The 23,595-nt window shown below is 37.0% G+C and overlaps 1 protein-coding gene across 1 annotated transcript in view; it reads right to left on the reverse strand.

The window, feature by feature from the left end:
* Positions 1–647: 647 nt before the first annotated feature.
* The window catches only part of CDKL2 (cyclin dependent kinase like 2), a 31,055-nt gene continuing 8,107 nt past the window's right edge, over positions 648–23,595 (reverse strand). Inside the window, exons 2-12 of the mRNA XM_060092854.1 lie at positions 23,128–23,322; positions 20,559–20,737; positions 19,332–19,444; positions 17,799–17,938; positions 15,810–15,898; positions 13,848–13,983; positions 12,545–12,807; positions 11,857–11,950; positions 6,388–6,511; positions 6,052–6,158; positions 648–713 (exon numbers count right to left, since the gene is read on the reverse strand). Of these exons, the coding sequence (XP_059948837.1) occupies positions 648–713; positions 6,052–6,158; positions 6,388–6,511; positions 11,857–11,950; positions 12,545–12,807; positions 13,848–13,983; positions 15,810–15,898; positions 17,799–17,938; positions 19,332–19,444; positions 20,559–20,737; positions 23,128–23,322 (1,506 nt within the window). The remainder of the gene's footprint in view (positions 714–6,051; positions 6,159–6,387; positions 6,512–11,856; positions 11,951–12,544; positions 12,808–13,847; positions 13,984–15,809; positions 15,899–17,798; positions 17,939–19,331; positions 19,445–20,558; positions 20,738–23,127; positions 23,323–23,595) is intronic.

The raw sequence follows: 23,595 nt of genomic DNA on the forward strand, positions 1-23,595 counted from the left end.
GTGCTGATCCCTCTTTATTAGGAAAAAGATTACCAAGCAATCATTTACTCTTTCTTGCTTTACAAACCCAAAGGGCAAATGACTGATACGGGAGATAAGTATACATCCTCTGGAGCACTTGTCACCCTAATTTCACATTACTGTATCCAATAAAATACAGAAGATTAGTTTAAAAGCAAGAGATTCAAGCGCTATGAAAAGGGATTTCATCACAGAGACAAAAGCTACTCCCTTTTTTTAAGTAGTACAACTCTTTGTCTATCAGGAGTTCTCATAGGGGCTTCCCTGGTGGCGCAGTGGTTGAGAGTCCGCCTGCCAATGCAGGGGACACAGGTTCGTGCCCCGGTCCGGGAGGATCCCACATGCCGTGGAGTGGCTGGGCCCGTGAGCCATGGCCGCTGAGCCTGCGCGTCCGGAGCCTGTGCTCCACAACGGGAGAGGCCACAACAGTGAGAGGCCCACGTACTGCAAAAAAACAAACAAAGAAACAAACAAACAAAAAAAGAGTTCTCATAGAGTCAATCATTGGAGAATGTTTCAGCTGTAGAGTTTATTGCTTCAGCAAACTACAAAATATTTCCCATGAAAGGTTACACAGCTTCAAGGGTGAGAAATCAGACCTACCCAGCTCAGAACCAAAATGACAGTCAGTGCTGGTGTTCCACTCGTGGCAAATCGGCCTCTGAATCATCTGACAGGGGAGATCCTGATACCTACAAGTTAATAATTGAGCATTATAGAGTCTCAGTAATTGTAAAAGTCCTACTTCCTCAAAATCCCAATTCTTGGTCAAATATCAGATGATTAGAATTTGAGAACTAGTCATAGCTCAAGTTGCTTACACAGAAGAAGATGAAGTAAGGGTTTCATCTTATTCTTTGACCTCTTTGTTGATACATACGTTAAAAGATACTTCTGATGTGCCAGGGCAATGTAAACCCACTATAACCCATGTCTACCTATCACCAAAATAAATGAACAAACAAAACAAAACCCTTTAGAAAAAATAGAAAAACAACTGAAGATTAAGGAAAAGAGTCAAAACTTGGAGATGTATCCCTTCACAAGGGGGTAGGTTTCCAATTTTGTTTGTTTTTCACTTCTGTGACTTTGCCCAAAGGGCAAGTCCTAGTCTCAGAGTCGTAAAGAAGTGCAAGAAGCTGAAAGTCTGAAAGGAACCCCATCTTTATAGTCAGAGAAACCAGAAAAAGGGGTCCCTGCAGGGCAAAAAGTATTGGGGGGGGACTCCGGAGGGAAGAGAACTAGAGAAGGGGACCCTCTAATTCTATGTATAAACCCACAGAAGTCTCAGTCCAGTTCCTGAGGTATGCATGCATGGGATAGCTCCCAACAGCATAGCAATTGTCTAAATTCAATTTAGAGAAGTGAATGAGATTATAATCACTTGTACAAGTCTCCAACTAAGCCCTGAACTACACAAGTGCAGGATAGATGCAAACTAGGATGACAAAGACTTAGAGAACTGAGATTTAAACCACCTCTCACAGAAGGTAAGGCAGAATTTACAGTGTAAACAAAACTTGGGTGACTGCTTACTAAAATAAAAATTTCAACATTCTCCTGAAGATTATAACAAGACCCAGAGACTATACAATACAATGTTTACAATATCTGAGATACAATTCCAAATTAGTGGACATAAAAAGATCCAGGAAAGTGTGATTCATTCTCAAGGGAAAAGGCAGTCAAAAGGTAAAGGCAATCCTGAGGTGGCCCAGATGCTGGAAATTTATACATACTTGAAATGAATGAAGGGACAGGAATTCTTAGTAGAGAAATAGAATTTCTAAAAAAGAACTAAGTGGATATTTTAGAACTAAAAAATACATTATCTGAAATTTTAAAATTGATAGCAGAATGGAAGTGACAAAGTAGTCAAAGAACTTGAGGAAAGATCAATAGAAATTACTCAGTCTGAAAAATAGAGAGAAAAAAGATTGAAGAAAGTGAACAGTCTCAGGAACCTGTGAGAAAATACCTACCGAAAGGTCTAACATATATGTCATTCATTAGAACTTCAGAAGGAGAAGAGAAAGAAATTAGGCAGGAAAAATATGTTTGAAGAAATAGTGACCAAAAACTTCCCAAATTTGGTAATAGAGATAAATTTACAGATTCAAGAAGCTTAGCAAACTCCAAAAGGATCCACTCAGAGAAAACTATGCCTAGACATATCATATTCAAACTAATAAACACGAAAGGTAAAGATTAGATCTTGAAAGCAGCTAGAGAAAAATGAAACATTACTTACAGGGTAACAATTCAAATACCTGAGAATTTCCCACCAGAAATCGTAGAGATCAGAAGACAGAGAAATAATACCTTTATAGTCCTGAGAGAAAAAGAAATTTTTTAAAACTACCAACTCAAATTCTATATCCAGTGAAAATATATTTCAGGAAAGAAGGCAAAATAATGTCATTCCCAAATGAAAGAAAACTAAAAGAGTTTGTCACCATCCAACCTGCTCTGCAAGAAACACTAAAGGAGGTCTTTCAGATTGAAGGAAAATAATACTGTAATCTTTAAGAACGAAAAACAACAGAAACAGTAAGTAGCTAGGTAAACATAGAAAACTACTTTCTTCCCATAAAATACTTATGACTATTGAAAGCAAAAAGTATAACATAGTATAGTGAGGTTTTCAATGTATGTGAACAAAATACAAATGCAGACTGTAACATAAAGTTCAGGTGGGAGGAACGGAAATACATTTGCAAGGTTTCTACATTTTATAAGTGGTACAATATTTACTCTAAGTAGACTATGAAAGATTAGGTATGTATACTGTAATCCCTAGAGAAGTCACTAAAAAATAATGCAAAGAGGTATCTCCAAAAAGCCAATACTAAAAATATTCAAATACAAAAGAAGGCTGCAAAGGGAAAACAGAGGAACAAAAAACAACTAATAAAAAGATAGAGCTAGATTCAAACATATCAATAATCACATTAATGTTAATGGCCTAAATATTTAGTGGTAGGCAGGATTCTAAAGATATTTCACTAAGATTCCTGTTCTGGCTAGTCAATCAAACTAATTTAGCTATTGCTGTGAAGGGACTTTGCACATGGAATTAATGCTATTAATCAGCTGACCCTAAGATAGGGAGATTATCCTGGTGGACCCAAGAAATCATATGTGCCCTTAAAATGGTAAGAATGTCAGAAAGATGAGGCAGAAGGGGACGTAAGAGAGAGTCAAGGAGTAAGAAAGGTTCAACCACTGTTGCTGGCTTTGAGGATCATGGAATTAGGCCATGAGCCAAGGAATGTGAGTGGCCTCAAGAAGCTGAGAACGAGAACAACTCCCAGGAGCCAGCCAGCAGGGAAACAGGGACCTCAGTCCCACAACCACATGGAACTAGATGCTGCCAATAACTTGAATGAGCCTGGAAATGGATACCCGCGCGAGCCTCCAGAAAGAAATGCAGCCCTGCTGACATCTTGGTTTCAGCCCATGAGACTCTTAAGGAAAGCAGCAGCTGTGCCTGGACTTCTGACCTATGGAACCTATAATAAATGGAGATTGTTTTAAATTGGTAGTAATTTGTTAGCAGAAATAGAAAACAAACAGACATTCCAATTAAAAGAATCAGAATTGAGAGAATAACTACCAAGGGAAGACCCTAATTTGTATGCTGTTGGCAAAAGAAACACTTTAAATACAAAACCAGATAGGTTGAAAGTAAATGAAAGTAGAAAGATATACTATGGAAACGAATAAGTGGAAGTAGGCTGGAGTGACTACTTTAATCTCAGATAAAATAGACTTCAAGGCACAGAGCACCATGAGAGAAAGAGACATTTCATAATGATAAAAGGGACAATGTATCAGGAAGACAAAGCAAGTATAAATGTGTATTACCTAATAAGACAGATTTAAAATACATGAAGCAAAAACAGACAGATGTAAGAGAAAAATAGACAATTCCACAATCATAGTAAAAGATTTTGACAGCACTCTTTCAGGAACTGACGGAACTAAACAAAAAAATCATCAAGGATATAGAATGTCTAAACAACACTATCAACCTTAATTGGATTTCACATTTATAGAATACTATATCCAACAACTAAAGAATATACATTATTTTCAAGAGAACAAGGTTCATTCACCAAGATAGACCACATGCTGGGCCATAAAACACATCTCAGTGAATCTAAAAAAATCAAAATCATACAGAGTATATCCTCTGACCATATGGAATTAAATTACAAATTAATAATAAAATATCTAAGGAACGTCCAAATATCTAACTATTAAACAACACATTTCTAAATAATTACTGGGTTAAAGAAGAAATTACAAGGAAAAATGTTTTAATGTTTGAATGGAATGATAATGAAAATACATTATTTTGAAATTTGTGGGATGAAGAAAACAGTGCTTAGAGGAAAAAATCTGAAGCTATGTATATAAGTACATAAGACATGTAAGCATGTAGGGGGTGAGGGAGTGGAGACAGATTCCACGGATTAAATAATATTTTACTTACAAAATCTATCTTACAGATTGTTCCAGAGGTACATAATAGAGTTTCATAAATGTGAAAATGTTTGTGTTATGTACAGAAACAAAATGTAGTTCAGTGTAGAGATGAATACCATAAAGTAAGACTGCAAGGCAGGTCACAGCCTCTGCCAGCAGGCCTTTTCCTTTCAGTCTCCTGTTCTCTTTCCACTCAGATTTTCCAGACATAAGCTCATGTTACTTTGGTGTTAATTTGTATTTTTCCCTACACCTACTTTCTTCTTTATTTTAAATGCAAATGGAAATTTAACAAATAAACTGAGAGTAAAAATGCAGAACCTGTTTATAAATATAAAAGGATTAGTTCTGAACAAGAAATAAAAATATTGAAGAAGTGGGAAGGCAGCCAAAGCCTTTCTTCCATTGCATGAAACTAGATTGAGCTATGTCAACCCTGAAAAGTGATTTGGACAATAGTGTGCTCACAAAGAGCAAGTGGAAAATTCTGCAGCTTTAAAATCCATATTTAAGTTTAGAAGTATACAGGAATTTCCTGAGACTCTGTAGTCCCTAAATGTAAAATCTGTGGCAGTGATTCATCTTCACACAACAGGAATTTGTTTAGCTTTGATGATGTTGCTCCCGAAACGGCTGGCAAGAGATAAGGCAAAAGCAGCAGCAGTCTGTAAATGTTTTTTTCAGAATCACTGGGTAACTGCCTCTGCAATTTGTTATCCTCGACAATGTCATTCCCCTTGTTTGCAGAGCTCTACAAAATAATTTAAAGAGTAACAGTAGGAAAAAGCATCGGCATAGAGAAGGAGGCTACATACAGGGGCTGTGTATGAAATGGAAATCCTTAAACAATGAGGATGGAGAATTCCAAAACAAGAGTTGCCTAGCAACAAGCAAAGGTGAAAATCTGTTTGAAGAAGTAAAGGGAAAGTTCAATGATTCATATCTCAAGTTTGTAGTTAGTTATGGATGGCTTAGGAGATTTAAAAGGTTGCCAGTTTTCTTAGTGATATGACTGTTGTTGATATAAAAGTAGCAGAAACGTAAATACTCTGAAGAGATAAGAGGAATTATAGCAAAAGACTATATGGAATAGAAAATCTTTACATTGGATGGAATGGATTGTCCCGGGGAAAAGTGTCAAATGGAGAATACATTTTAAGATAATAAAAACTATTTCAGAGTTTCACTCTTTGAAAGGTAATAACTTTGGTATTAATGCAGTGAAATATCATAAACTACCATAAAGCCTATAGTTATATTAAAGCCATAGCTAGGCTACACACACGCACACACACACACACACAATTTTTTAATCTATAAAAAATTGATCACTGTAAGCTGGGAAATGTTTATGTAAATATATATGTAATAAGGGTACTTAATGCAATGAACCATAAAACAAAATTTAACAAGCAAAATTTTATAGATCCCACTAATAAACCTGCCCAATTCTTAAGAGCAAACTCTCCATAGGACACTTTAAAAGGAAATATGAGAGAGACCCGAGTTCCATGCGTCCTACAGAGAGTATTTCTATACCTGAGGTAATGCAGTATTGAAGGTGTGCAAGTCAATAGCGACCAGAGAAGGAAGTCGAGATTCTGAAAGATTTTTGTTCTCCTTCTTTATTAGCCTGGAATTTCGAGCTAGATAAAAATAACCATAAACACAGTGAGAAAATCAGACGTTTTTGTTAGTTCTTCACATTCAGTATCTGTCCCTTGGTATGTACTTATTGTACATAAGTCTGTACATTTTCACATACTTAAATATGTAAAGTTACTATAAATTTTTAATATTCTATTAGTTTATTTAACATACATTTTAAATAATGTAAACAAAAGGGCTGAAAAAGTAAAAGCGTTACAAACATACCGATGCCTTCCAAGGCGTTTAGTTCAGGGAGATGATTATAGTTGAGTTCAGGCAAACGGACATCTCTCTTTGAGTATTCCCTTCTTTTCTTATTTGCCTGAAGTAGACTCCTTTCACTAGCAACCTAATATCATCAGAATGTTTAACACAAATGAATTAGCTTCCAGGTAAGCTTGCCCCCTTTCATAATCACTGTGTTCATATCCTAAAATTTACAGAATTGAAAAGCTAGAATAAGACAAAATTTGAAGACCACTAATAAAAAGAAACAAAATTGAGTTACTTGTAGTGAGGTGGATGGACCTAGAGTCTGTCATACAGTGTGAAGTAAGTCAGAAAGAGAAAGACAAATACCATATGCTAACACATATATATGGAATCTAGGGGGGGAAAAAATGTCATGAAGAACCTAGGGGTAAGACAGGAATAAAGACACAGACCTACTAGAGAACGGACTTGAGGATATTGGGAGGGGGAAGGGTAAGCTGTGACAAAGTGAGAGAGTGGCATGGACATATATACACTACCAAACGTAAAATAGATAGCTAGTGGAAAGCAGCCACATAGCACAGGGAGATCAGCTCGGTGCTTTGTGACCACCTAGAGGGGTGGGATAGGGAGGGTGGGAGGGAGGGAGACGCAAGAGGGAAGAGATATGGGAACATATGTATATGTATAACTGATTCACTTTGTAATAAAGCAGAAACTAACACACCATTGTAAAGCAATTATACTCCAATAAAGATGTAAAAAAAACCAAAAAACCCCCCCAAAAACCCCAAAAACAAACAAACAAAAAAACCACTAATAACATACAAAACAATTTCATCTAGTTATTTCAAACCTCTTCCTCTTTAAATCTATTAAAATTACTAACAAGCAGATTGGTTGGTTGCTATGAGTTTCTCCTTCTCCCTCCACCAAACTTCAATGTAAGTCCTGGCAAGCAGTACAAGGTTAATAGATGGGCATCAGTGTCCTGGTCTTTCAGGCCAGCAAGGTCAGGTCTTATGACACTTGCTGGGCTTTTCAGCATAGTTGCTGTTGCCACATGAATTCTGAATAGCTCATCTTGTCATGTATGTCACATCTCCCAGCACATTTTTCGCTTTTCCCAATAATAATCTCGTGACTCATTTTTTTACATCTGTCCTTGTCTTACTCCTCACTGTGAGCAAATACTATTTTCCTAGAAATACAGTTTATTAAGTATAAAATTATAACTTCAATCATATACCTCATCTTTCTAAGCACTATTACTTCATATTTGATAAAGTCTGGAAAAATAATAAAGAGAAGAACAGCACAGCAGCACTTCAATTCTGCACCTTTATGAATTTGACATTTTCCCAATCTGTTTCATTTGAGAATCATAGAAACTCTACATTCTTTTCCACATTTTCAAAACAGAGGACACATAGAGAGATTATATGATTTACTAAAAGGAAAGAAACCACATATAGATAACGAAATCCTATGTATGTCCATGTATATCCAGATATATGTATGTATACTGAAATATACACACAGAGTATAATACAGTGTTAAGCCACTGAGATTCCAGATACCTCGAGTTTAATGTTCTGTGAATTATGCTACTCTGCCTCCCAGAAAGTCTTCAGAAGTCCTGTAGTGAGCTTTTGAGTGTCTTTCTTTTGGCTGTTTCTATTTGCTCTCTCTTTTTTTAAAATAAATTTATTTATTTATTTATTTATTTATTTATTTATTTATGGCTGCGTTGGGTCTTCGTTGCTGCACATGGGCTTTCTCTAGTTGCAGAGAGCGGGGGCTACTCTTCGTTGCAGTGCGTGGGCTTCTCATTGCAGTGGCTTCTCTTGATGCGGAGCACGGGCTCTAGGCAAGTGGGCTTCAGCAGTTGTGGCACAAGGGTTCAGTAGTTGTGGCTCACGGGCTGTAGAGCACAGGCTCAGCAGTGTGGCACAAGGGCTTAGTTACTCCATGGCATGTGGGATCTTCCTGGACCAGGGCTCGAACCCGTGTCCCCTGCATTGGCAGGTGGATTCTCAACCACCTTGCCACCAGGGAAGCCCCCTCTATTTGCCCTTTTAATAGAATGAGTGCTAAGGCTCAAGGTTCAAGTCAGCTGTAAAATAAAATAATTAGTTTAAAAAAAACTATCTGCAAGTATAAAACAATAAAATAAAATAATGAGTCCAAACTACTAGATTTACATACTCAAAACATAACACATGGACTTCCCTGGTGGTACAGTTGTTAAGAATCTGGCTGCCAATGCAGGGGACACGGGTTCGAGCCCTGGTCTGGGAAGATCCCACATGCTGCGGAGCAACTAAGCCTGTGCGCCACAGCTACTGATCCTGCGTTCTAGAGCCTGAAAGCCACAGCTACTGAAGCCCACGCGCCTAGAGCCCATGCTCCGCAACAAGAGGAGCCACCGCGATGAGAAGCCCACACATAGCAATGAAGACCCAATGCAGCCAAAAATAAATAAATTTTTTTTAAAGTGACACATAAAATACATAAGAGATGTTTATAATAATATATGTATTCACATCTCAGAATCAGGGCATAAAGCATGGGAGAAGGCTATTGATGTTCAACCTAGAAGTTGAAGAAAGTTTAGCCTTAGTTCTGCCTGGGTTAATTTTCATTAAGAAAAGACTCCAGTGGGACTGGGCATATACCCTGAGAAAACCATAATTCAAAAAGAGACATGTACCAAAATGTTCATTGCAGCTCTATTCACAATAGCCCGGAGATGGAAACAACCTAAGTGTCCATCATCGGATGAATGGATAAAGAAGATGTGGCACATATATACAATGGAATATTACTCAGCCATAAAAAGAAACGAAACTGAGCTATTTGTAATGAGGTGGATAGACCTAGAGTCTGTCATACAGAGTGAAGTAAGTCAGAAAGAGAAAGACAAATACCGTATGCTAACACATATATACGGAATTTAAAAAAAAAATGTCATGAAGAACCTAGGGGTAAAACGGGAATAAAGACACAGACCTACTTGAGAATGGACTTGAGGATATGGGGAGGGGGAAGGGTAAGCTGTGACAAAGCGAAAGAGAGGCATGGACATATATACACTACCAAACGTAAGGTAGATAGATAGTGGGAAGCAGCTGCAGAGCACAGGGAGATCAGCTCGGTGCTTTGTGACCGCCTGGAGGGGTGGGATGGGGAGGGTGAGAGGGAGGGAGATGCATGAGGGAAGGGATGTGGGAACAGATGTATATGTATGACTGATTCACTTTGTTATAAAGCAGAAACTAATAAAAAAAATTAAAAAAAAATTAATAGGGATTCTGCTTTAGCATTTTCTCAGTTTGTTATTGATCATGTTTTCTGGGCTATGTAGTTAAGTATTTGGACATGCTTTTTTTGTCTTGGTTTAAAACCTAACGTTTGCTCTCTTGGGTAATAAACCTTTATGATTTAAAAAAAAAAAAAAAGAAAAGACTCCAGTGGGTCTTCTCCCTACTAATCTTTACCTCCTTTCTTGATTGCCTATTCCAAAGAAGGATAAACAGAAATGAGATCTAAGATTATCAGCCAGCATTGATTATGCAATGCCTGAAAGAAGGCTAATATCAATTCCAGCAAAATGGTATTGAGCCAGCTACTTTGAAAAGAATTGCTGATCAAAATAATCTTCCAAAGCAGACCAGGAATGTAAAACACAAAAATCTCCACAAATAAATGAGTAGGATATATCAAAAAGGAAAGTATTATGGGTACAGAAATTATAGGCTAAGGATAGTTAAAAGAAAAACAATTGCAATCATGAGAGATGAAAAGAAGGCTATATTTTTCAGCTCTGAGGATAATGGGAGAGGTAGAGAAGGGAAATTTGTGAGAAAAATCCTCTTTGGGGAATACATCCATACCTCCCCTTCCCTGGCAGAAAAATCTATTCACCACATTTCTTAAGCAGCTTCAATGCGTTAGACACTGTTCTAGGTGTGGGGCAGAGCAGTGGGGAAAACAAACAAAGCACAAATCCTTCCTTGGAAGTTTACATTCGGGGTGGTGGGCAGGGTGAGGGAGAGACAGACCATATATAAATAAGAGACTAGAGGATGTCAGGTAAGGCAACGGAAAAAAACAATTAAGCAAAGGGAGGGGAGAGAATAATAGGAGACAAAATGAGTTAAAATATTTGGGAAGACCTCACAATAAGGTTTCATGTAAGCCAAGGAGGAGAAAAAGCAAATTCTTTGGATTATCTGGAGAAAGAGTGTTCTAAAACAGAGGAAATAGCAAGTGCAAAAACCCATATGTGGGAGTATATCTTGCCATGTTCCAGGAATAACAAGGAAATCAATGTGGTTGTAATGGAGTGATCAAAAATGAGAGTAGGGCTTCCCTGGTGGGGCAGTGGTTGAGAGTCCGCCTGACGATGCAGGGGACACGGGTTCGTGCCCCGGTCCGGGAAGATCCCACATGCCGCGGAGCAGCTGGGCCCGTGAGCCATGGCCGCTGAGCCTGCACGTCCGGAGCCTGTGCTCCGCAATGGAAGAGGCCACAACAGTGAGAGGCCCGCGGGCCGCAAAAAAAAAAAAAAAAAAAAAAAAGAGAGTAGCCAGGAGTGGGATAGAGGGATGAGGGAGTGAGTCACTCAGGGACTAATAGGCCCTAAAAGCATTTTGGTCTTTACTCAGAGATGAGAAGCCAATGGAGGGTTTTGAGTGGAAGAACGATGATGATTCAACTTAACTTTAAAAAGAAGCATTCTGGCAGCTGTGGTCAGCATAATAATGCTCCTCTGAACCTTCAGAAGACCTCTGAATCTTGACATGCTTCTACTACTGCAATCTGACACTGTTTTAATGTGTTGATTCTCTACTAAACCATGAGATTCCTGAAGAGAAAGACTGACTTATTCTTCTTCAGTGACTTAAACATAATAGATAATCAATATTTATTAAATGAATAAATAGAATATTTCCACCAGAAACCTGGTGTGGGTGAGATAAGACAACTTATCTTCTCATCAGAACTGATCACCAAGCATTAGGTTAAGAAAATGTACCATTACTGAAGAAATGAAAACAGATGTCATTTTAACAATAACATCTTTTTTTTATTGAAGTATAGTTGATTTACAATATTGGGTTAATTTCTGCTGCACAGCAAGGTGATTCAGTTATACATATATATATCTTTTTTATATTCTTTCCCATTATCTCAGGATATTGAATATAGTTCCCTGTGCTACACAGTAGGATCTTGTTGTTTATCCATTCTATATAATAATAACATCTTATATTTAAATTTCCAGACTTATGAAACTTAAACTTGTCTCTCACATTTATGATTTTGACACGCTGGGCTGATATATACATAATTAACTTTCCACTTTATGACACGTCTCTCAATAAAACTCTCAGTTCTTCACTATCATATTTCCTGTTAATAAAAGTCTAGAAATGACTAATGTTTGCTCTTCTGCCTCTGAAACAGTTCACTTACCGATGTGGTCACATTAATATTATAAACTCCTGCTGGAGAATGTTTATTTGGTTTAGCAAATGGAATACAATACTTCTTGGTTTTCTCATCCACTCTGTAACAAAAGCAACAAAAAAATTTGCGTTAGACCCAGCAGTAATTATTTTTTTCAAGCACAAAATCAAAAGACCCAGCACCAAGTGACATGCAGTTTAATCAGAATTTAATGCCTATTCTTAAACATACGATGCTCACAGATCCGGTGAAACACTCTGTCCTTTACCACTACCCTCATATGCCTCCCACCCAGCCTTCAATGCCAATAAATTACCTTCCTTTCTGCGAAATTTCCAACAGGAGCTCCTTTGTACAATTACATGCCCACAGCCATGCCATGAAGCAGCAGACGCTCAAAACCAATTATCTCTTTTATAATGACAAACTCCTTTTGTGTTCTTAGACTAAATAGCTATAGATTCCTTCACCTTAAATAATACAACCTTATTTTCTTAGGACTCAGGTATATTTTTTTATCAAATGCTAATCATTTTTATCACATTAGCCAAGAAGTCTTTTGAAACAGTAACCTGACAAGAATGAATAGGATTCAGAAACCTGAGAGTAATAATACATGTGGCTGAATTGATAAATATTTGCAATTTGTAAAGATGTCCTTTCCTTAAACAACATTTTGTTCTTATTTTCATACCTGTATGAAATGGGAGCCACTGCAGGAAGGTTGTACGTAAGTGGAGGAATTGACATGCCTGGATTTCTTGTGTGGCCCACGCTGCCATTGCTGCAATCTCGGAGGCTTGTTGAAGGCACTGTTTTGATGTGGCTCATCCCATTGTCATTGAGACAGCTGGCATTTGAAGCTCGACTGACTTTTTCAACTTTTTCTCCATCCATTTTTGATCCTTTTATTTTAAATGCTTTAGAATCCTTAATTTTGGGATCAGCATTTGTATCCTGTTACAAAAATGTTAATAACATTAATGATCTGAGGAGAATGAAAAATCACCTTTTCCTATAAAGTACTTTATCAACGAAAGCAGAATTCCAGAGATATCACCCTTTTTAAAAAAAATTTTTGGCTGCGCTGTGCAGCATGTGAGATCTTAGTTCCCTGACCAGAGATCAAACCAGGGCCCCCTGCATTGGAAGTCTTAACCACTAGACTGACAGGGAAGTCCGAGATATCACCTTCTTGTGCTCCAGTTTTTCTTATTCTACCTATGGAATTATAATTAAACCCGGGATTCTCAGTGAGATATCTATTTTAAATGAAAATGAAACTCACATTAGCTCTGAGATATCTATCTATCTATCTATCTATCTATCTATATATATATCTCTATATATATAGAGATATCAGATTTAATGATATACACACATATCACATTTATATTTCAGTGGAAAACAATGGAAGAGGACTCAAACATGCTTGCTTTTGTTCTCATATATTTAGAGTCAGGGAGCACAGAATTGAGGACTCTTTCTTCTTTGGGTTCACTTGAGAAAATGGGAGTGGGTTGGTGGTAGATTTGAATTATCTTACCAAGAACAGATTCTGGATAAATTACCAAGAAAAGTAAACTTCAAATAAATTGAGTACCCAAATCTCAATTTTTAGATGCTCTGCTTTATATAAAATTCTAAAAATTATATTTTTCTTTCCTATCATTTAAGGCAAAAAAGTGGTGTGTGCATGGGTTTGTGTCCATGTGTTTGCATGTGGGTGTGCACACGTGTGTCTAAATGCTCTTGGATGAGTGTGATCTCCTGACAAGCCCTATTGCACAGACTGGCATTCAGTACATGATATGCTAAGATTTTTTTTAAACAGGTAATGTCTACAGGAAAGATATATTTTTACAAGTAAGCTAAAAGTTAACTTGTTAGCCACTCAGGAAACTTTTAAGATCTTCATTATTTCCTGCCCTCCACCCCCCAAATTTAAGGATATATTAAATTTAAAACTTAATACACATTAAAACATGGAAATTTACCTGTACCACAAGTGTTTTTCTCTCTTCACCCAAGGAATCATCTTTTTCCTTTTCCTTCTTTCTGTTTTGGGGTTTTTTAGATAAAGAAATGTTTCTGGCATCTTTCTGTACTTTTAACTGCAGTGCCTGAGAAAACCTACATAAAAATACATTTGTCAATAAAATAAGATTGTATGAGACAGATAAATCTAGAAAAAAAATGGTTTTCAAGATATTTATCTTTAAAAATTGAGTATTAAACTCAACTGTGTTATTCAAAACAAGAAATGAGGTAGTCTGCAGAACTGGGAATCCCTGAGAACATTTCAGGAGGTTCACGAGGTCAAAGCTCTTATCCTATTACGAAGGCGACTTCTTTTTCACCATGTTGACATTTGCACTGATGGTATAAAAAGCAGTGGGGGGTAAAATTGCAGGTGCCTTACCAAGAATTGAAGCAGTGGCACCAAACTTTACTAGCAGTTATTGTATCCTTCCTAGCCACACATTCTCAGGTTAAAAGGGGTGGGGGGCAGTTTTGTTTAAGAATGTCCCTGATGGAGCAGTAAAAAATATATATATTTATTTAATTAAATCGAAACCCCTGAACATATCTTTTTCCACATTCTTTGTGACAAAATAGGAATATGCATAAAGTACCTCTGCTACAAATCAAAGTGCAATGGTTGTCTGAAGAAAAGCACTTGTGTAACTGGTTGAGATACAAGCTAAACTAGCCACTTTTTTCATGGGACAACATTATTACTTGAAAGACTGACAGAAAAAAAATTATTATTATTATTCAGACTTGGGGTATTCAGCAGATATTTTCTTTTAAAAAATGAACAAAGGAGATTGTTACTTCAAGGAAAACAACTGATAATATTTGCATCAATGATAAAATTCAATTTTTTATGCAAAATTAGAATTCTATTCAACTTGTCTCCACTACCATGAACTTAGCAGATTCCTAATACTAAAGACTTTTCTGATGAGAGAGAATATGACTTTTTGATATTGTATAATGAAATGTCAACATTTTAAAGCTCTGCATAACTTAGCAAAACAATATTTTCCAAATGACTAATGCATCATGCTAGAAAAGCACGCATGGGTAAAATGTCAATTCAAAGTGCAAGTTAGACAAGTGGATTTTAATGTAACGGGATAAGAAGTTCATTGGTATGGTTTCAGATTCCACAATGCAAGCAACGTTAAAGAAACTACCACTGTCAGTTTTGGTATAGAATCAAAGAAGAATACCCACAGTAATCTAAAAGACCTATTAAAATACTCTTTCATTTTCCAACTACATATTTGTATAAGGCCAGAGTTTCTCCACTTATTTCAACCAAAACAACATATCACAACTAATCGAATGCAGAAACAAATATGAGAACCCAGCTATCTTTTATTCAGCTAGATAGTAAATAGATTTGCAAAAATATAAAGCAATGTCATTGCCACTCATCTCACTACTTTCTGTTTTGTCAGCTGCACTGATGCCAGCAGCTGGAACAGCACAGGAGACCATGTCAGCCGCTCTGGCACCTACAGGTTTGGCACATGAAGGTCTCCAGCACATCAGCAGTGTCATAGGACTGGGTGTGGTATGAGTTCAGCAGCAACAGGAGATGGCACCATTGCAAATGCATCAGCACCCAAGATGATGTCATCACACAGCTGGTAGCAACACAGAAATCAGTGACCTGAGTGGTAGATGTCACCAGGGGGAGACAGAAAGAAAGCATGAAGGGACTGCTTCGTGAAAGCCAAGAGCCCTAATTTACTGAATGCAGGGGACCACTCTTAGGAATGCATTATTGCTAAGGGTGAATGGAAGTAGGATGGTAAATATTTGAGCTCCTGTAATAGTAGGTGGGTAGAGTAATAAGAGAAATACTGTTTGCTACTGTTATATACTGTTATGAGGGTCTTACTTTAACTCTAGGTTGGTATGACCTAGAAAACACAGTAATATACCTCTCAGAAAATCCATCCATATGAAAGAAATCATGGTGCAGGAGCTCAGCACAGAAGGGCCTTTTGTCTGGGTCAATATGTAAGCATTTCTGGGAAACCAAGGAATACATACAGTTCATATCAAAGAAAAGCTGCCTACATTTATATTTCTAAGTATAGAAAATTCCTTTTCACAGTCAATGAATTTTAAACATCTATAATAAATGATAAAGAATAAAGCACAAATCTAGACAATGACTACCAATGATTGCTAATATCACAAAAAGAAAGAACACCAGACATTTCAGTGTCTCTGGACAGAAATATACAAACCTCTTATGAAGTAGTCCTGCCAAAAAATCAACCCGATTCTGATCAAGCTCTAGCTCTGCTGTGAGTTTATACAAAATACAGGACACAAAGGAACATATTAAAGTACACTATGTGGAAAATTCTAAGGGACAAACAACCTATTTTCTTTAACAGATAAATGGCAAGGTTTAAACAAAAAACAGAGATGAAGAAGAGCTCGTAGATTAGGAATCTTAAAAGACATATCAACCAATTGCGAACTCTAGTCTTCATGTGGATCCTAATTCAAACTATAAAAAGAAATTTTAAGAAAATTAATGAAATTTTGAGCACTGATTAGATATTTTATGGTATTAAAGAATTTTTGTGGATTTTTAAAATTTAAAGTACTTACAGAATGGAAGGGAAAGAACCTACTCTGTCTTATTACTGTGCTACATACTTGACATAGATGATTTTATTTTATCTATGTTCTTTCATTTTATTATAGATTTTACTATATCTTGTTCTGATTCACTGGAACCACTCACTGCCAGTAAGAATAGAAGGGACTTATCAATAAATAGCTTTAAATGAACAAGAAAATTCTACAAATAATTAAGGCATTTATAAGTGAAATAATATAATATCTGGAATTTGCTTCAAAATACTCCAAAAAAAAAAAGTTGCTGAGTATGTGGACAGGATAGATGAAATATTTTCCAAATATTGTTAATTGTTGTAGCTAATGACTAGCTCGTGAGGGTTCATTACACCACTGCTTTTTCTACTTTCTTTTCTATGTTTGAGATTTCTTATAATAAAATGTTTAAAAAGTTATATAATTCTACCATAAGGGAATAAAGTTGGACAATATTGTTTTACCTTTATTCCCTTTAAATCTCTTCACAGACAGATCATAAAGCTTGTCTCAATGAAAAATATTTGTATCTGTTAGATTATGTAGAAAAATAACAATGTATTATTCTAAGAACTTGTTATAATTAGTTATAAGCTTACTAAGCTTTTTTTAAATGAGTTATTTAAAGAAGTAAAAAAGCAAAAAATATCTTGGGTAAATGTTATGTGACCCTGCTCTTTTAGAGATACTTAGTTTATCAACACTTTTGGACAATCCTAACTAATAAGAAATTTTTGAGCTAATAATTCCAAAAGGTCCACTTTTAAAGACAATTTGATCCAGTGAGAATCTCCCTAATGTCTTCCTCAATCAAATACAAGGCAAAGGTGATGATCATTTAAAAATTAGCTTCAGTGAATCTAGTGGTTAAGCAAAAGCCCCTTTTTAACAATACACTACAGGCCATGATCCTATGCCTTAGACTCTAATATTTTCCTGCTTTTCTACCCTTCTTTTTATTTTCTTAACCTATTTTTCTTCTCTTTTCCACTTACACAAGGCTTACATTTTAAATGTTAAACATTAAAAACATGTCATTATGAGAATGTTTTCACACTTAAGACTTGCCAGATAATATGAAATCGTTTCTTAAAACAAGAAAAATTTTCAGGTCTTTATCTCTGAAGTCCCTCCATCCCCACGCCCACCAAATAAAACTCTTAAAATGTACAAAAATTTAAATCATCAGAGGAAACTGCTGTCCTAAAAGATCAACTGGACAAGAAAAAAAGAAGCGAAAATCAAATCTCCATAATGTAAATTCCCTGTCAGAAAGTGCAAAGAAAAAGTACGATTACCTTTGCTAAATCTATCACAACTTCAGGGAGCCTGGGATAGCGTCTTTCAAGAGGAACCGTTTCTTTGATTTCAGCCAACTTTACTCCAGCAAACACAGGATTTTTATAAAACAGCTCCTGATGTCTTGGAATGAGATTACCTGGCAGTGAGAATGGCACACATCTCTGTCATTACGCATCATGGGACAGACGGTGTGGAGTAGAGATGAGTGTAACACAGCTTGTAGAGCGGGGACTCTCTCCGCATGCAAAAATAACTGAACACAACAGTGCTCTTATTGTGGTGGCGCCTGGCAGTCTTTAGGTGGCTTTGACATAAGTCAACGCAAAAGAAATTAACATTCTTATTTCAACATACTCATTCAGGAAAGTTCACACGCTACTATACATAGAACTGAAGACAAAGGGAGCATAGGAAAAGCACAGGTAAAGAACATTGCATAATTTCTTAGATATAAGTACCAGCACTGCATTTCTAACTACAAAGCATAAAGTGCTGGCCAAAGATGAAAATATTAATAGTCATATGGTCAGAATCTAATCTAGATAAATAAGTTCCACTCTTTAAGAATTTAATTTTTGCCCAGTGTATCTGTATCTAAGGGCTGATTTGATCACTTTTATCTTTTCTCTCAACTGTAATACCTAACCTAATATAAAAAATATATGAAAATTCTGCTATAAGAAACCATCGTATTGTTTATTGAACTTCTAACCTGGAAACTAAAATCTAAGAGTTAAATAACCCTCAAGTAATTACCCATTATTTCCATTTTACAAACTCCATCACCCAACAGAAAGTTGATATTTCAACAAATGTAAGATGACTTTGATAGTCTAGTTTTGAAATTCTGTCCAAAGCACTAGCAACAAAAGTCAGAACTGCAGCAAGATTAAATTACTTTGGAAGGGGCTTCCCTGGTGGCGCAGTGGTTGAGAGTCCGCCTGCCGATCCAGGGGACACGGGTTCGTGCCCCGGTCCGGGAAGATCCCACATGCCGCAGAGCGGCTGGGCCCGTGAGCCATGGCTGCTGAGCCTGCGCGTCCGGAGCCTGTGCTCCGCAACGGGAGAGGCCACAGCAGTGAGAGGCCCGCATACTTCAAAAAAAAAATTACTTTGGAAGTCCCTGTGTCTCTCAGTTTGAAGATGAGAAAGAGCGTAATAGTCATATAACACCAAATGCTTGCTGACCCAAAGATAAGATGATCATTTGTATTCTCTCTACAAATGATGATTTGTAGAGTGATTTATTGAATGCAAAAGTGCAGAGAGAATGTACAATGTTTGCTCTTTGCTTTAGCGGGGGAGTTGGCAGGAGGGCAGGTGAGAGCATGATTAGGACAATATGTCAGATAGACAAAAGCCAGACTGAGAATGACTGAATATATATAAAGAGAGAGATAGATGAGCTTTTCCTACTTGCTCCCTACACCCACTGAAAACACGTACCAACAGCTTGTAAAATAAATATAAACAAACAAAAACATAGGGAAAAAATCACTGAAATTTAAAATGCAGACATATAATCTTACCCAAACACACCATAATACGATATAGCTGATCGATATCAGAATCTCCAGGAAAAAGGGGTTCCCCCATGAGCATTTCAGTTACCAGACAGCCAATGGCCCACACATCAACAGCCCTGAAAGAAAAGCAATGTGGTATAAAACCTGGCATCCTAATATGCTTACTATGACTGAATCTGTTCTGCATATTACTATTTGGTATTCTTGGTACTGAAAAAAGTAGTAGTAAGCCTTAGATTACTCTACAAAATACATTTCCCTATAAACTTAAAGTATTAATTTCCAATTTTACATAAATCAAATTTCCAGAAACTTCAATCATGTGACATGAGGGAAAAGACTTCTGAAGAGTCAAAACAGTTTGTTGTTAAGTATACTTTATTCTGAAAATAAGCCTTTTGGGTTTCCATTCAGTGGCTATTCATTTTTTGTTCACACATAATTTTGACAAGGTTCCTCAGTCTATCCCACTATATGCTGAAAACAGCATACCAGAAGGAGATGGATGTTGCGAACACAAACAACAAGGAGAACTGAAAGCTAATAGGGGGAAATAGAAAAACTGTCTTAAAAATTGGTCACAAAAACTTAAAGAATATTCCGGCATCATTACCATAGGGACAACTACCTTGAAATTGCTTAACGTCATAGTGGAATTATAACATGGTACAAAAGTGACAGTATGGCGGTAAAATGAGAGCTCAGAGTAATTAAGAAAATATTAAATGACATGTACTCTGAAAACAGAGAAATTGCAAAAAATATTTTAGAATGATTTCTATCAAAATCAGTAAAACTTCCAATCCCTTCTTCTTTGAAGAATTCATTTATGAAGATGATTTATGTTTTTAAAACTATTCACTCAGTTCCATTTCTACCCTCACCCTTGCCCATGCTACTTTGCCTCATTGCAAGTGTCAGACTTACCCGGTCAATGTTACCTCTCTTTACAAGTGATAAATATACCTATTTCTAACTTACTATTAAAAACAGACCACTTACCTTGATTTCCCTACCTTTAAAATAATTATACTCACGCCAACTTTTTTCACAAGAATGTTCAAAGGGGAAGCACCAAAAATGTTTACAAATAACTTTATAAATTTCTCTAAACTGAAAACTTCCTTTCAGTGTTAGAGGGATCTTTCATCATATTAAAAACATGCTCCATTTTATCAAGGAAGAGAGTTAAATCTGCCCTACCCACCGCCCACCTTGCTGATGTCTTACTTGCCATACTTGACATCACCAACCAATAGTTCTGGAGCTCTGTACCATCGGGTTGCCACATAATCAGTATAAACCTCCCCAGGAGCTGCCAGTGTCCGTGCAAATCCAAAATCACATAACTTGACAACACCAGACTGGGAGACTAATATATTCTCTGGCTTTATATCTCTGTGTATGATCTAAGACAAAAAGCAGACTATGACATATATTGGCACATCAAGTTAAGCAAACTAATTATTTTTGAGCACCTGTCATACGCAAGGCACTGTTTTTGTCCCTATAATAAGTACAAATAAAAGCCTATAAAACTGTTCCTGGCTTTAAAGAACCTGGGACCTAGTTGGGAAAAAAAGAACATTTATGCTTAAAATTTTATTTAAACGATCAAAGATATTGGATGAAATATATATTATTAATTACCAAATCAATTGCTCTGATAAGGACTGCTCTCAAGACTAAGAGAGTAAAGCTGTCATTGAAGACTGGGCTGGTCAGGGAAAATTTCTGTGGAAAAGGGTGGGCTCTAAGTCAGGTCTTTAACACTAGAATGACCTGGATAAATGTGGAAATGAAAGGGCAATCCAAGTGAGGGTCACAAAAAGAGCAAAAGAGTGAAGATAGGAATAGATCAGGAGATGCTGGGGAAATGTTTTTTCTGGAGTAGAGGTTATGTACTAGGTTTTGCCTCAACTGCCACTCTGGGAAGTCTGAGCTTGTGTCAGGGCCATGGGAACCCATGGAAGTGACATGACCAACAAGGTGTTTAAAGAAGATGTTGGCCATGAACAAGGTAAGGCAGAGAGGGGGACTAGAAGTGGGGAGAAGAGCAGTGGGACAACTAGGAGGTGATAAGGGCCTAAACTGGTCTGGTGCTCAAAGGAATGGAAAGGAAGAGGTGCAGTGTAGAAATATTGTAAATCCAGAATCAACAGAATTTAGGAAGTAATCTCAGATATTTTACTTAAACCTGGGAATCTAAAAGAACAGTGGGTCCATTACCAAAAATAGAAAAGTCTGGAAAAACTTAGGTTTGATTAAGAATAATTAGTAGTTTAGTTTTAGCCATATAGGCTTTTAAGTGGATTTCTGAGTACCCAAGTGGAGGCACTCATCAAGCAATTATAAATGTAAAGAGGCTAAAACAAGGTCAGTTGGTTATGATTTCTAAGAGAGAGACTATGGAAGGAAAAAACAGGACACTGGCAGACAATGTTAAAAATTCTAAAGCTGGGCAAAACAAATTATTAGGCCTAGTTCTCTAATATAAGTAAACTGTATTTTGAAATTTTAAAAAATATATTTATTGTAAACTCAGAGGACCAGCATCCTAATTGGCATTGCTGAGCATTTTGCATAAGCTGCCAATTTCTATTACATCCTAGACATCCATGGTAAAGGTCACAGGGCCAGCCCCGCATCTATCATTAGCATTTGTTATTTTTATAATCACACAAAAAACGTCATTTAAAATATTTTGTAAAACTGGCAGAATCACTGTGTTAGTTATTTTATACTTTGTGTCATTTTACCTAGAACTGCTCTTCTGTTTTTTTAATTAATTAATTAATTTAGTTAGTTAGTTTTGGCTGCGTTGGGTCTTCGTTGCTGCACACAGGCTTTCTCTAGATGCGGTGAGCGGGGGCTACTCTTCGTTGTGGTACGTGGGCTTCTCATTGTGGTAGCTTCTCTTGTTGCAGAGCATGGGCTCTAGAGCACAGGCTTCAGTAGTTGTAGCTCATGGGCTCTAGAGCACAGGCTCAGTAGCTGTGGCGCGTGGGCTTAGTTGCTTCATGGCATGTGGGATCTTCCCGGACCAGGGCTCGAACCTGTGTCCCCTGCATTGGCAGGTGGATTCTTAACCACTGCGTCACCAGGGAAGTCCCCTAGAATTGCTTTTTTTTTTTTTTTTTTTTTTTTTCTTTTTGCGGTATGCGGGCCTCTCACTGTTGTGGCCTCTCCCGTTGCGGAGCACAGGCTCCGGACGCGCAGGCCCATCGGCCATGGCTCACGGGCCCAGCCGCTCCGCGGCATATGGGATCCTCCCAGATCGGGGCACGAACCCGTATCCCCTGCATCGGCAGGCGGACTCTCAACCACTGCGCCACCAGGGAGGCCCTAGAATTGCTTTTATATGATTCTCAAAGGATATAAAATTGTTGTGATAGGCAACAGAGTAATAGCAGGGATTTTCATATTTCACATCTAGGCAAGAGAATCTGAACGAACAAATAAGTAGATTCTTACATGTATGTATCTGCCAAAACTCATTACTTAAAGTTTGTGCATTTCACTCAGTAAATGTTACCTCAAAAAAAAATCTGCAAACTCTAGTTAATGACATGCAGAGCTGAAGTATTTAGAGTTGAAGTCTGAAACTTACTTTAAAAAAATGCATAAATAAGACAGATTAATAAGTAGATAAATGGATGAACAGATAAATAAATATGTCATAAAACAAATATAGGAAAGTGTTAACAAGTATAGAATTCAGTGGTAGGTATATGGGTGTCCATTGTACACTCTTCTAAATTTTCAACTTTTTAAATAATTGTTTAAACTAAACACTTACATTGTGACTGTGACAAAATCCAATTCCATTGATAATCTGAAACAAATACTTTTGAGCTAGTTGGTAGTCTAGTCCATTTGGATAGAGCTCCAAGTCATCAAGAACTGTATGGTCAACAAATTCAAAGACTAGGTACCATTGCTTTCTTTTCTTACACACTTCCAACAGATTCACGAGATTTTCATGCCTCAGTTGCTGTTATAAAAAGAAAAATACAAAACAGTTTTTACAAGATCAAATTACTAGTAATTAGTCGCAGTCTAAAAGAGATCTTAGCATAAGAAAAACATAAATAAAATGCATAAACGGTATAAATTGTGAAAATATATTTTGGTTTTTATTTTATTTATTTATTTTTTTGCGGTACACGGGCCTCTCATCGCTGTGGCCTCTCCCATTGCGGAGCACAGGCTCCAGATGCACAGGCCCAGCGGCCATGGCTCACGGGCCCAGCCACTCTGCAGCATG

This window comes from Mesoplodon densirostris, chromosome 1, assembly GCF_025265405.1.
Source record: "Mesoplodon densirostris isolate mMesDen1 chromosome 1, mMesDen1 primary haplotype, whole genome shotgun sequence".
NCBI classification, from domain to species: domain Eukaryota; kingdom Metazoa; phylum Chordata; class Mammalia; order Artiodactyla; family Ziphiidae; genus Mesoplodon; species Mesoplodon densirostris.